This window comes from Barbus barbus (assembly GCF_936440315.1).
Source record: "Barbus barbus genome assembly, chromosome: 13".
In the NCBI taxonomy this organism is placed as follows: Eukaryota; Metazoa; Chordata; class Actinopteri; order Cypriniformes; family Cyprinidae; genus Barbus; species Barbus barbus.
This window is the reverse complement of record NC_136741.1, coordinates 5,240,694-5,256,019: the sequence shown is the minus strand read 5'-3', so window position 1 is coordinate 5,256,019 and position 15,326 is coordinate 5,240,694. Positions and strand designations below refer to the sequence as shown.

At 36.9% G+C, this 15,326-nt stretch overlaps 1 protein-coding gene across 2 annotated transcripts; it reads left to right on the top strand.

The window, feature by feature from the left end:
* The first annotated feature begins 1,128 nt into the window (after positions 1–1,128).
* Positions 1,129–15,326, top strand: LOC306879375 (mitochondrial glycine transporter B-like). Of its 2 annotated transcripts, XM_079432250.1 has the most exons (10): positions 1,240–1,429; positions 1,559–1,621; positions 1,775–1,846; positions 1,972–2,096; positions 9,150–9,274; positions 9,918–10,002; positions 11,205–11,384; positions 11,489–11,657; positions 11,759–11,925; positions 13,365–15,326. In XM_079432250.1, exons 4-10 carry the CDS (start codon positions 2,082–2,084, stop codon positions 13,485–13,487), a joined length of 864 nt encoding a protein of 287 aa, XP_079288376.1. In that variant the 5' UTR covers positions 1,240–1,429; positions 1,559–1,621; positions 1,775–1,846; positions 1,972–2,081; the 3' UTR covers positions 13,488–15,326. The 2 variants fall into 2 exon arrangements, with proteins under 2 accessions (XP_079288375.1, XP_079288376.1); XM_079432249.1 differs by lacking the exon at positions 1,559–1,621 and having other exon boundaries at positions 1,129–1,429.

The window sequence follows — 15,326 nt, the reverse complement described above, 5'->3', positions numbered from 1 at the left end:
GCTTCTGCTTCTGAGTTAGGCTCTTGGGGGGTTTCTCATCAGTGACCAATACCAGTAATCAGGCACGTGCAGAAGGGGGGGCTTTGGGGGCTCGAGCCTCTGCCCTTTTTCAAAATTATTCAAAAGTGCCCCCCCCCCCCCCAGACAAAAAGGAATAATATTGTGGTTAATAAGACAATGCATTTGAATTCTAATTAACATGACAATTTGTACAAAACAGTAACTACTCAAAAGTCAGGCTATTGAATTAATTTAAATTACTATTTGATGAAACCATCATAAGCCCAAGTGCCACCTACAGGCCTATTGTGAAGCGTAGACTGGCGAAATGGTGATGATGAGATGACTTTATTATACTATTTTTGGTAATTATGCAGCATTATGAAAGTGTCTTATGCTCATCAAACCTGCATTTATTTGATCAAAAATACAGAAAAAACTGTAGCCTAATATTGTGAAATATTACAATTTAAAAGAATGTTTTTCTGTTTTAATATACATTTATACTATTTTAATATATTTATTTCTGTGATTCAAAGCTGAATTTTGGTATGACAATTTTGGCATACGGCAGCTGAATTTACTCCATTCTTCAATGCACGGTCCTTCAGAAATCATCCTAATATGCTGATTTATTATCAATGTTGGAAACAGTTGTGCTGCTTTTTTATTTATTGGAACCTGTGATACTTTTTTGGGGTTCATTGATTTAAAAAAAAGTTTGAAAGAACAGCATTTATTCAAAGTAGAGATGTTTTCTAACAATATCAGTCTTTACTATCACTGTTTCTATCAATTTAACAAATCCTTGCTGAATAAAAACGATTTTCTTAAACACTGACCACAAGCTTTTGGACGGTAGTGTATATTGTTACAAGAGTTATTTTAAATAAATGCAGTTCTTATTTAACTTTTTATTAATCGAAGAATCCTGAAAAAAGTATCACAGGTTTTCAACACTGCATAAAATGCAAAATAAATTGAAGTAGGCCTATATTAAAATTTGATTTGATCAAACAAATGCAGGCTTGATGACTTGATGATCAAAAAATAAAAAATATTGCCCCTTTTTTACATTTGAGCCTTAACTTTCATTCATTTCAAAGACATTGACCTCAGTGTTCCAGTGGGGGGCATCAAGCGTCTCTCCCCGGAGCACGTGCAACCGGCTCCGCTGGAATAATCGAGCTGAAGCCGGTTCTGCAGACTGCGCAAAGAGTACGCACGAGTTACGCAAACGACGTACAACTTTCTCGCGCAAGCGTAACTCCAAACTGCTGTGCTCACGGTCTCCGCGCAGGATTGTGATTGAAAACTGTTGTGTAACGTCCGCCTGCGGTTTCACCTCTACTTCAATAAACATCGAGTGCTTGAAACGAAAATACACAATCTTTTGGAGGTACCGGAAAACGGAACAACTGTGTTTAAGGTAAAGTTTGTGGCTTATGATGGATTGAGAGGTGACTGTTAGCATTACCGGCTAACTGACAGAAATCAGCTGACGTGTGTTGCGCCACATTATTGCCAATATTTTGCCGTGTGTTTATTTTATTACCAGCTTTGTATTTTATGAAGAAAACTGTTTAGGAGCAGTTGGCCGTTGCAGGATATTTGAAACGAAGTATGTAGAAAAAAGCATTAGCTTTTACTAAATTGTGCTTTAATATTTTATTTTTATTTGGCAATTAATTCTGTCATATGCTGCACATTTCTACATGTTTATGTCATATTTGATTAATTAATTGGTGGTTTCTGTATGTAAATTTGTGTAAAGTGACAGAAAGAGCGAGAATCATGATGAAGATCTGTCCTCATTCACTCTTCCTCTTCGGTCCTTAACAGACAGGTAACTTAAATCTATCTGACACACTCTCTATTTCCCTCCCCCGAGGCTTTAATACGCGATTATTTTTTTTCTTGATTGTGTGTGATGAAAGCAGTGGATATTAAATTAATTTCTCCCTCATGCAGGCTGGAATCAAAGCTTTGACGACTAACACATCACAACGGCCATAGAGGAGATAAAAGGGAGGGAGTTGAGCTCTTCCTCTGTACAAACTTCATCATCCTCTCCATCTGCAATGGAGATTGCCTTGGTGAGTTGTTGCTAAGGCCGTGTACTTTAATGTAGAACTGTTCTAACCAAAGATGAATATAATAGAATAGCCTGGCATTAATTGAGGTATGCTATTTTAATATATTCTGCAATGCAGATTGATTGCAAAACATTAACGTCAGCTTAAATGTGTGACTTTTTTTTGGTGGAGAAAATAATGGTTGACCGATATAACATAATGCAATTCACTGATACCCGAAGAAACATGCTCAAGTTGCTCCACTGAAATGAACACTTATACACAATATCAGCTGAAAACGTGTCCATGCGTCATTAAGAAAGCAGTTGTATTTTTTTAACTGATGCACATGTGCCATAGTCACCAAATGCCTGCAGAATAACCAGTTTGGCTGACTATCACTAGCAGAGAAAAGCAATCATATTTTAATTTTTTCATGTCTTATTTGTAATGGAAGTCTGAGAGAGTGTGAATATGTTTTGACGACACTGTTTTTTCCCAACACAAAGCCATTTTTGTGTGTAAAAGGCATATGACGATCCGAAAGTCATTGTCATTGTTGTGCAACCTGGCTGAACCTATGTTGGAATAATAGGTTGTATGCATCCAATGTATGACCCACATTTCCTCTGTCACATCCACACAAACACACGCTCACACACACATACATATGCCTTCAGCAGCTGCATGACTCACGCTGTGCTGAAAGCACTTGATCTGGAACACAAATGAAACAGAGGGACTGAAACCACGGATGTGCATTTAGGTGCGATAAGGAGTGCGGAAAACCAGCACTGAGATCGGCAAGCAAGGAAGCTTGTGGATTAAGCTGTTTGAATCTCTTGCTGTTGGGTGGGAGGGGGTTAAAGAGAGATTTGTGGGCATTGTGTTTGAGAGGAGAGAGATGGGGGCTTACTCTGTCATGTGCTGTTAGCAGCAGCAGAAAGAGTGAGTGTGAGAGAGAGAGATGCAAGAGAAAAAGGACCCTCAGCCCAAATCTGCCAGCAGCCTGGGAAAGGTAGGGCAGATTAGTCAGTGGCTCACTGTATGTTTCTCTAGTGTGTGTTTTTGTATGTTTCTGTGCAGTTGTGTGTGCGTCTGCCCATCACTCATGTCTTGCTGTTTTCATGCTTCTAAACGAATCTCAGCGCTCCGAGGAGCCTGTCGGCAGCGCTCGAGTCTTGATGTGCTTGTCAGTGTGCATGTGATGATGCTGACGCTGTCAGTGTGTGGTTGTGCATCTGTGTTGGGTGTGATGAACGCACTTCAAAATGGACCATAATAGAGAATGTGTATGTGTGGTCGTGCACACTTACACAACCTATTATTTTTTTTTATTATTATTTTATTTGCATAAATGTATATGCAAATAACACAGTGTATTTGAAGGTTTGGTGTCCATGCAGGGCACCAAATGTAGGATGGATATTCAGTGTGAGAGAATATCCTTTTATCTAGGATGTCGGTGTTGGTCACTGTGGTGTTTTTAGTGCTCTTGCAGTAAATGGTGACTGTTGTGTTGAGAAAATGAAGGCAGTTTTTGTACCCAAGCCTGTTAAAGGGGGCATAACTTGGAAAACCATATTATTCTGCTTTTTTTAAATGAAACTTTTACAGTGCAAAGCTCCCTTCCCAGCCCACCCAGAACGGTAATGAAAACCAAGCTGCAAAAATATGTTGTTCATCATTAGGAATCATCATGGTTATGACATCATAGTTATGAGCATATTAGTATATGACCGCCCATGTTTATGTTTTAGCCCTCTTGAAATCTCTGAATTTAATTTGTATTTTCCAAAATAAATTTCTCCCTCTGATTTTGTTACATGGATTAATTACATTTTAATATTTAGAAAGCCTGTCTAATCAATTGAATTATAAAAAATTTTACTTTAAAAAATGTAAGTAAATAAAAAAAAATCTGAATATTACATTTTCGGTCATAAATTTAAGTTCAAACTTTTCAAACCAAACTTTTTATTTATTTTGTGGTCAAGTCCTGTAAGTTTTATTTTATTTTATCTTTATCTAACAAAGAAAGATGTAGACGTACAACAGCTGTGAGTACAAAACTAGACAAAAATATAATATTCATGGAGTTACGTGATTCAGGCGGCGAGGATAGACGTGCTTTAGTGAGCTCCTCAGACTAGCTATATTATTCATAAAAAATCCTCCATCAATCTCCCTAAGTGAAAGATCATTGAATATATTAAGTTATTGGGAAGTCTCTATTGTTTATGGAAAAATACAATTTGCGCCGAAAAGGATGTAAACGAACGACCTCAATACGCTAACAAGTATGACCGAAGATGTGGAAGGTGAAATATCGTTACAGACGCTGTGGAAGGAGATCAAAGCCAGTAAAGAGGACATTAGCAAACAAATTGACAGTTACATTCTGGCCAAATTGACCCGCATCATGTCAACATTATCCGAACACAGAGGATGACATAAGAGATACTCGTTCGACAGTCAGTCGCTTGGAGAAGGATGTCTCCTCTCCTATCTAAACGATAAAGTGCAAGACCTGGAGAACAGAAGCAGGAGATCTAACATCCGTATTATTAACTTGCCGGAAAAGTCCGAAGGAGGAAACATGGTTTCGTTTTTGGAATGAATTTTGCCAGAGATCCTTGGTGCCAAAAACTTTCCATCTCCTCCGATAATTGAGAGAGCGCACAGGACGGGAAACATTTCGTCGAACAGAGCGACTCCAAGGATAGTCGTGGCGAAACTCCTGAACTTCAGAGAGAAACAGAAAATCCTTCATCTTGCGAGAGAACGTAAGGAGGTATACTATAACAACCGGCGCATTAATTTCTTCCCTGATTTTAGCATGGAGCTGCGGAATGCTCGGAAAGCTTACACGGATGTGAAACGAATGTTGAGAGAGAGGGAAATCGAGTACTCCTTCGCATACCCTTCCAAGCTTCGGATCCTATACAAAGATCTTCTCCACTCCATCTGAGGTTAAGAACTTATTGACTCCCTTAGCAAGGACACAGAAGCCTCCACTCCTGAATGAGAACTGAGGCATTATTATTGTAATGGCCTTCATATAGAGGACACTATATTTTGAGTTAAGACTATAGACCTTTTTGAAGGCCACTACAAGTAACAGGATGATTTATTGTTGCTAGATTGCAATTTACTATTGTTGACGGTTCCTCTAGTTTGCCATGTAGCTTAATACTTGTATTAATAGCTTAACAGTTTTAGTATTTTCACATAAATAAGTCTAATGCTAATAGAAAAAAATTATATTTGTTTGATATACACTTTTACTTTATTCATATAATATTGAAGGGGGAATATTGACACGCCAAATAGGTGAATAATATATCAAGTTCGGTAGCAAAGGTTAGTAAGAAGGCTATCTGTCTTGCCTTTTTTTCCTTTTCTTTAGTTGTTTTATTTTATGCCAAACATTTTGCTTGGTTAATTTTTATTTTAGTTTCTTATTTTTCATGCAACAAGATTTACCCCCCACATTTCTATTATGTAAATATAGAAGGCAATTTTGTGTGCAGTGGAGATCTCCTCATTTTCATTTCTGAGATCATGTTGAATGGCTAGTATCTTAAATTATGTATCATGGAACGTCAGGGGTTTAAATAATCCAATTAAAAGAAAGAAGGTGCTTTCATATTTGACAAGGGTTAACACCGGTATAGCTTTTATTCAGGAGACTCATCTTTCATACGGGTCTTATAAACAAAAAGAAAAGAGAACTGTTTCAACAGAGTTAGAAAATAAATAAGATCATTGGAATTAGAACATTTAATGACTAATAATGAGAAATGTTTGACACAACTTACTCAAAAACGGGTCTTATATAATAATCTGTGCACACAGAAGGTTGAATCTATTATGGCCAGAACACAATATCGTTACTACGAATTTGGAGATAAAACTAGCAGATTATTATCATGGCAAATTAAAAAAGAAGAATCAGATAGATATATTCACTCGATACAATCAAATGATGGAAGATATATAAATTATCAAAGAAATTAATATTTTATTCAAGGATTTTTATGAAACTTTATACAAAACTGATCTGAAATACTGATGCTAAAATTTTTTTTTGATAAATTACAATTACCTAAGCTCGATGATGAAGATAATAAATTATTGAACTCAGATATAACCGAAAATGAGGTACTTAAAGCTGTTGATGCTTTAGGAATTAACAAGGCTCCTGGACCAGACGGCTTTCCAGTGGAGTATTTTAAGTCCTTTTCAAACATATTATTAACCCCTTTAACAAACATGATTAAAGGATCATTAGAGAGAGGCTCTCTTCCGCACTCCCTGGAATTGGCAACAGTAACATTACTTCCTAAACCTGGGACAGACAGGTTTTCAGTAAAAATATGGGTCTTATAGGCCACTAAGTCTCCTTAATGCTGACTATAATAAAGTCTTGACCAAACTGCTTGCCCTAAGGCTGGAAACCGTTATATCCGAAGTAATACATCCAGATCAGACACGATTCGTTAAGGATAGACAAGGCTCTGACAATGTTAGAAGGCTATTACACATAATTAATATCACTCAAAAGCAGAAACTATCAATGTTTATTGTCTATGGATGCAGAAAAGACTTTTGACAGGATTGAGCCCACTTTTCTCTTTGCAACCTTAGAAGCCATGAGTTTTGAGTCCAAGTTCATTGGATATTTAAAAACTATATTTAAATGCCCTAAAGCACAAATATACATCAATGGTATTATGTCAAGCACTTTTACTTTGTCTAGAGGTTGTAGGCAAGGCTGCCCTATATCTCCCTTATTATTTGCTCTGGCCATCGAACCGCTTGCTATTACAGTAAGGTCCCATACTGTTATAAAAGGAATTAAAATTGGCACTAATGAACACAAACTATCCCTTTATGCAGATGATCTGTTAATATACCTGACCAATCCACAATCCTCTATTTCACCCTTGCTACAAGTTTTTAAGGAATACAGTGATATATCTGGTTACAAATTGAATTATGACGAGTGAAGCATTACCTATTAATATACCAGAAGAGTTCAAATATATAGTTAAACCTCTAATACTGTGTACTAATGGGTCTAAATATTTAGGTATCCACATTGATTTATCATATGATATGTTAAAATAAAAACACTACACTACACTTTTGGAGTGAAAAATATGCAAAAATGGAAAGATTTACCCTTATCATTAATAGGCAGAATCAATGTTATAAAAATGAACATTTGACCTAAATATATGTATAAATTTCAGTGTCTCCCCTTGAACATTCCCAAGTCTTACTTTAAGGAACTAAATAAAGTATTTTCAGACTTTCTGTGGAAAGGCAAAAACCCGAGAGTAAAGCTTCTTAAACTTCAAGCACCGTATAAGAAAGGCGGGATGAACTTTCCCAGTTTTAGACATTATTATTTTGCATCGCAATTTCGGCCTATATGGATCTGGCTACATCCTGATAAGGTTGATACTACATGGACAGAGAACAGTGGGAGATGAGTTCCATACCACTAAAGGTTGTTCCTTTTTTGGGGTCAAAAACTGATTTATCTACATTCACTAAAAAACCATTAATACTTAATACATTTTCTTCTTGGGTAGAATCACATAATTTATGCAGTTTTAATATTGGTCCACTTAGACATTTACCTCTTTGTGAAACCCCTATTGTACCGCCTGGAATTGCTGATAGCACCTTAAAAGCGCGGGAGAGTAAAGGTATAAAAACGCTGGAGGACTTATATGCCAATGATTCTTTGATGAGCTTTGAATTGCTATCCCAGACATATAATATTCCAAAACAAAAGTTTTTCAAATATTTGCAAGTCAGACATTTGGTCAAAGAGATCACCCCTAAGACATTTCCTAAAGTTCCAACATTATCGCCGTTTGAAAATCTCGTTTAACAAGATTGTGTTTTCTCCGAGAGGTATTGCTTCTGTAGGATATAGTACATTATCAAACAATTTTAAGCCATTTGACAATGTAGTCTTGAAGCAGAGATGGGAGGGAGATCTTGACTGCACATACGATCCGGTAGAGTGGGAGTGTGTTATGGAAAGAATGCAGACTATTTTAATGTCCACCAAACATAGACCAATCCAATTTAATATTCTGCACCGAACATATTACACTCCTCAAAACACTACATGTTAAACACTACTATACCTTCCAAATGTCAAAGGTGTAAAACATCTGAAGGCAATTTACTTCATATGCTTTGGAATTGTCCTGTATTGAAGGATTTTTGTGAATATATAATTGATATATCTTCTAAGGTTATAGGTATCCCAATCAGTTATGATCCTAGAGTTTGGATATTAGGGGATACTGAATTATTAGATTCGTCTCATCATACTCATATTTCATACTTTTGGCTGGTACGGCTGGGAAAAAATTTCTTCTTTTTTTTTTTTTTTTTTTTTTTTTTCTCTTGTTAGTTTTGCTTTTGTTAAAGGAAAAATTATGTTTGCAATGTTTATACAATATGTTTTGTTTCACATATCTGAAAATAAAATTATATAACGAAAATCTATAATATTCATGAGGACTGGTCAGTACGGTGTAACAGTAAATAACAGACCTAAAAAAACATACAAATAAGTTGCATAGATTTTTTTAATAAAATGTTAAATAACAAAACACACATCTGGAGATATGAATGTATATATGCTAAAATACACCTTTACGAATCGTACCCCCAACGTGAAACACGGAAAAAGAGATGGAAGCCTCACCTTGTTTAATTCAAAGGGTCAGAGCGGCGTTGAAAGATGGTATAAACTATGATCTAAGATCTAGATTCTAAACTATTACTGTTTTTGTTGAACTAACATGTGAAGTGGACTTAAAGAAAAAGCTAAATGGTAGAACAGTGTTGAATATGGCCCCTTTAAAGTGCTGCCTGAATTGCATCTGATCTTTCTGTTCATCTCAAAACCATTTGACTTCTTCTCTGCTGTCACCCCACATTTTATATCCATCCATTTATACTCTTTTCTAACTTTAACCTTTGTCTCCTCCTTCAGTCCTTGTTTTTTCAAATTCTGTCTTTCTGGGTTTGTTCTCTCAGGCTCATCCTGCCCTGAAGGCCTTCATGTGTGGCTCTCTCAGCGGCACCTGCTCCACTCTGCTGTTCCAGCCGTTGGATCTGGTGAAGACCAGACTGCAGACCCTGCAGAACAACATGCACCCAGGGTGAGACACCACCAGCCGACATGCCTGCTGTGACCCTCTCTGACCGTGTCTAGACATACGCCTGCAGTTAGGGTGGTGTCCTTTTTCCCCTGATCTTTGTCTGGTATTAGATGTCAAAGCAATTTTGCCCAGTACTGATAGCTAATAATTTTGTGGTGTTTGCTAAAGCATGCTTAAAGTTAGTGGCTTAGTCATTGGATGATAAATCGATACAAATTCCGTAAACTAACATTAAAACGGCACCCAAGGCATATCTACTGATCCAAAATGTCACAGAGATTTTGGAATAAACTTGACCTGAGCTAGTAAGCAACCTCATAGTTACTTTTATTGGCAACAATTGCTTGCTTTTGGTTTGTTCAGTGTTTTTACTGCGTTTTTGGTTGTTGTGACAACTGTGAGGTTTTAGCCTTTATATAACCACGTCCTCTCTGTATGCTGTGTGGGAGTGCTGTGTTATTAAACTGTCTGCCTCTCTCAGCATTGCAGAGGATAACATGTTACCCATGTCAAATGATGTGTCCTCGAATGCTCAGCATGCCATCTAAACGCAGATTTTTGGCTCTTCTGTCTGTTTTTGCCCTTCTTTGTGTGTCTGTGTGTCTCCATCATGACCATTTCTATTTTTGTCTTTGCCTCTCAGTGCTCCTAAAGTGGGGATGGTTACAGTCTTTTTCAATGTGATCCGCACAGAGAAGCTGTTTGGCCTGTGGAAGGGGGTTTCACCGGTGAGTCAAGTGTATTGGCTGATGTGTCCATTTCCTTTGGTCCTCGCTCACGGTTTGATCTTGCAACACCATCAGTGTTCTGATCTCAGACATACGTCCAGTTCTTCATTGAATTTCAACTGTAGATGATATATTTAATGTGGCACAAACAAAAATCCTGTTGTCCTGTGAGGAATATTATGTTATATAGATTAAAAATACTTTTTCCTGACACCTGTTATGTTTTTTATTAGTGATGCACTGAAATTAAATCTGTGGTCCGAAACCGAAAATTCAGGATGCACTTTGCTGAAAACAGAAACCGGAAATATATGTCACTTAATAATCATGTAATTGGTCAGATTCGATGGATAATCAGAAAAACATGAGTTTTGCAAATGTGTAAATTGCACACGAGGCAGTTTTTGTCACCTTATGTCACAAAAAATAATTATGTATGCACTCTTTAAATATAAACATTTAAATGAAAAGAAAAAAAATTAAATGGAAAAACATTTCATGGCAGATTTATGCAAACACAGGTTAAGTAAAACTATAATAAATATGTAATATAGTGCATGAATTTAGCAAAATGCTCCTCTAGAATGATTTTTTTCGTTGGCTGTCAGGTTTACGGACATTGAATGGCATTCCTGAAGTAAATGTATCTTTACTTGACATTGTTTATAAGCTGTTTTATTGATGTTTTTCTGTGGCTGAAACACTGATTGAATGATTACATGAGACATTTCAGTAGGTTGTTTGTTTAGAAATACCTTCTGATGTTTGTTCATTTATTTTGTGCTGCAGATAGTAGTAAAGAGTAAGGGATTATAATGATACAGGTGCTACTGTGATCTTAAGTAAGTAATGAAGTAATAAAGCACAAAGATTTTTGTGATTATTGGATGGTAGGTGCACTACAAATAATGTTTTGGAAAGTTCACGCATCAACAGAAAACGGCATAGACTAAAAGATTGATCTTGAGATTTATGAATCCGTATCAGAATCAATTAAAAACAAAAAATCATTGTTAATCCAGCTCTAGCATTCATACAGCTGACACGTTTACCTGTTGTAGTTTAGTCACATTGTGTGCACGAAATAGACACTGACACAGTCAAACATCAGAGATGCAACATTTCAGTGCATCACTATTTATTTTTGTAAATCAAGTATTGTAGTTGTATCTGTCTCACTTGTCCCTCTCTCTGTCCTACAGTCATTCATGCGCTGTATCCCTGGTGTAGGGATCTACTTCAGCACATTTTACTCGCTGAAGCAACACTTCTTCCAGGATAGGTCTCCGAGCGCTGGGGAGGCGGTGTTGCTAGGGGCGGGAGCTCGTTGTGTGGCAGGCGTGGCCATGCTGCCCATCACAGTCATTAAGACTCGTTTTGAGGTGAAGATCATTACTGAGCTTTGACACTCTACTGAATGCACATTGAAAATGCATGTTTTCTGTTGTATCTGTGTGCTTATTCACTGTTGCATGTTTTATTTCAGAGTGGGCGGTACAATTACAGAAGCGTAGCTGGAGCCCTTAAAAGTGTGTGTCAGAATGAAGGTCCCAGGGCTCTTTACTCCGGGCTCACAGCAACTCTGCTCAGAGACGCCCCATTCTCTGGCATCTATGTCATGTTCTACAGCCAGGCCAAAAAGGCTTTGCCACAGGGTGAGCTTCTGATCAGTCACGATTATGTAATCTGAGGATATGGCATTGTTTAATGAAGACTTCTCTCTCTCTCTCTCTCTCTCTCTCTCTTACGCACTCAGAGATCAGCTCGTCCTCCTTTGTCCCACTGGTTAATTTTGGCTGTGGTGTGGTGGCTGGTATTTTGGCCTCTCTAGCCACTCAGCCAGCAGACGTGATCAAAACCCACGTGCAAGTGAGCCCAGCGTTGTATCCCAAGACCAGCGACGCTGTACGCCACGTTTATGCGGTAAGCATCACAGGATAAACCATATTTGTTGACCTTTAGTGGTATTTAGAAGTCTTTTTAAACACAAAATGTTATTTTAAACACAGCATGAAACAAAAGTCACTCAATTCCCTGAAATACAATGCCATTGCCATTACCATATATGTGACCCTGGACCACAAAACTAGTCATAAGTAGCACGGGTATATTTGTAGCAATAGCCAATAATACATTGTATGGGTCAAAATTATCGATTTTTCTTTTATGCCAAAAATCATTAGGATATTAAGTAAAGATCATGTTCCATGAAGATATTTTGTAAATATATCAATTTAATTTTTGATTAGTAATATGCATTGCTAAGAACTTTATACCCCAGCTAAAGTTATATCCCAGCCAAATATTGTCCAATCCTAACAAACCATACGTCAATGGAAAGCTTATTCATTCAGCTTTCAGATGATGTATAAATCTCAATTAAAAAAAATTGACCCTTATGTCTGGTTTTGTGGTCCAAGGTCACATATATATATATATACATATGGCATACAATACCATTACCATATATATATATATACTAGTTTGGGATCAGTAACTTGTTGTTTTTTTTATGAAAAAAAATATTTATTTATTTTTGTTTAGGGATGATGCATTAAATTGATTAAAAGTAACAATAAAGCCTTGTTACAAAAAACATCTGTTTCAGATTCTTCTTTTAACTTTCGAATCATCAAAGAATCCTGAAAAAATTTATCACAGTTTGTACGAAAAATGCTAAAAGCATTATAATAATATTGATAATTATAAGAAATGTTTATAAGAAATTAATCATCAAATAAGCATATTAGAATGATTTTTGACGGATTGTATGACACTGAAGACTGGAGTAATGATGCTGAAAATTCAGCTTTGCCCACAGGATTGAATTACAGTTTAAAATATATTAAATATTATATATTTAGTTATTTTAAACTGTATTATTTCATAATATTTTAAATGAGTGTTTTTTACTGTACTGTAGTGTATCTATCATATTTACTTTCTTAATAAATGTTCTTAGCCTTGTGCAAAATGTATTATATTCTTAAAGAAAATAAGCTTTTTTATATAAATATATATTTCTACATCTAGAGTGATTCTGAGGATGTCACTGAAAGATAATATGAACATATCCTTACATGTTTCCACTTTTCATTATCTAGTCAAATGCTCACAGATAAAATGAAGTCCCACCCAACATCATTTTTATCTGAATTTTCTGTTTCAAACTTGACTGTCACATTACAGAAGTTAAATTTGTATTTTCTAAAAATCTGTTTTTAAACACACCTGGCACACTTATGTGTGGACTTCATACTGTGCGTGTCATTTTTTTAAGTCATGGTTTTGTCAGTAGATTAAAGTCTTTTTAAAGTCATTTGCTTCATTTGAATTATTATTTTGTCTCTGTCTGATTTTAGAAGCATGGCTTGAGTGGGTTCTTTCGAGGAGCGGTTCCTCGTTCTCTAAGGAGAACCCTCATGGCGGCCATGGCCTGGACTGTGTACGAGCAGCTGATGGCACGCATGGGACTGAAGTCCTAAAGACACCCGACGCACTTCATGTGTGGACATTCTGTTTGTGTCCGTTACAGGAGTGTGTGATTTTCAGACGATGGTGAAAAGATGGCTTTCAATTATCCTTGAGGGCTTGATCAAAAGCAGCTAGTGTTGGCTGAAGTACAGGTGATCGTAGTGTTGTGTGTGTGTGTGTGTGTGTTTATTTGTGCGTTAGTGTTTTCAGGTGCAGTGAGTCATTACCCCGTGATACCTCTGAGAGTGACATTCCTAAATTGCCACATTGTGAGTTTGTCTGCCTTGTTGACGCCTGCATATTGAGACAGGGGTCCGCACTGAAGAATACCAATGAGAGACTGCTGAATCATGTGCCGTCAGCTCACAAGAAAACACTCCTTTCACTGGAGGAAAATCCCTCTTTTGGCAACTAACTTTAGAAAACCACATGTCTCAGTGTCATTGAAAAGTGCCCACCTTTGCAGGGTTCTCAGAAACTCCGTGGACTCCAGTGTCTGAGATTGTTCCTCTGAGTTAAATTCTTTTTAGTGGAGGATGAGGCTTAGTGGGTGTCTAAGACTGGTCTTACAAAGACATGTTGACAATACTCCAGCGCTCCGACAATCAGCCCAGATTACTCCAGGGCTGAGACACCTGAACTGACAACACATGACTGTCTCACCAAAATACTCCGTTCTGACTATAATTGCGCATCTCTATGCGATGATTTGTGCTGATTTATCAGTGCATTCCAGTACACTGGGTTTTTTATTTTCTTGAAAGCTCGCTCCTGGGCACAGACAAAGATAGGATTTGGATTGAATGAGTTGTCGGATGATTTTGACTGACATTTTGTCGTGTTGACGTTGTGTGTAAAACCACTGCAAGATGCCATAGTGTGGTGCTCGGTGTGAACACAACAGTGTAATGTTAATTCTACATGACCCATAGGGGCAATTTTAGGATGTCTGCCAAAAACATGTCCGGGTGGTTGTTCACCCCCAAAATTCGTAGAGTAAATAAAGCTTATGAGAACCATTCCGAATTTTGGCATTGTGGCATTATTTTCATTCCAGTTAGGCACATTTTCTCCCCAAATTATCATTACTTTATATATATTCTTAATTTTAACAATGGGGGTAAAAATTAATTGTTTTGTAACTAATGTCATAATGCAAAAACTTTTATGGATTTGACATTTTTGGGGTTAATATTATGTGGACATGTTTTAATGAAATTCACCCCATAAGCCTTAGGTAAGTTAAGTCTCTTCTTCTCTTGGTTGTCTTTGTGATAGCACTTTGCCATCTGACACTTTATATACTTTGAGGGTTCGTATTGTTTGTGCACTGCTCCGTGTCGATCCCATGGGGTTTAAATGTTTGGATTGTACTACAGGAATCATTACCACATACATCAAATGACTTTGACAATTTAAATTCAGTATTTTAAAATTATATTGGCTGCTTCCTGACACAGCAAGATTATCTGCGCAGAATGCAGTTCAGTGCCCATAGTATGAAGTTTGGAAGACATGCGGAGCCAAGTGATATACTAGTTTTATATCAGTTAAGAGGGTTCATAAGTTTCGGTCACACTGCACACTACATGCTTATAGTTTGTGAAAGCACTTTAAATTCAGTGAAGTTGACTGCTTTCAAACCAAATCTGGGTGGTGTGTGTGTTGGTCACATGTTGCTACTGTGTTTTGTGCTCTACTGTGGAGATACTCTTTGCCTTCACACAATCAGTCTCGTCTCTTCAGCATTTCTTATTGCCATTATTGTTGATATTTTGTCTATGTGAGAACATTTGCACATACAAATGATGTGCCTATGTTAATATGTGAATAAATCTGCCCTGTTTTAT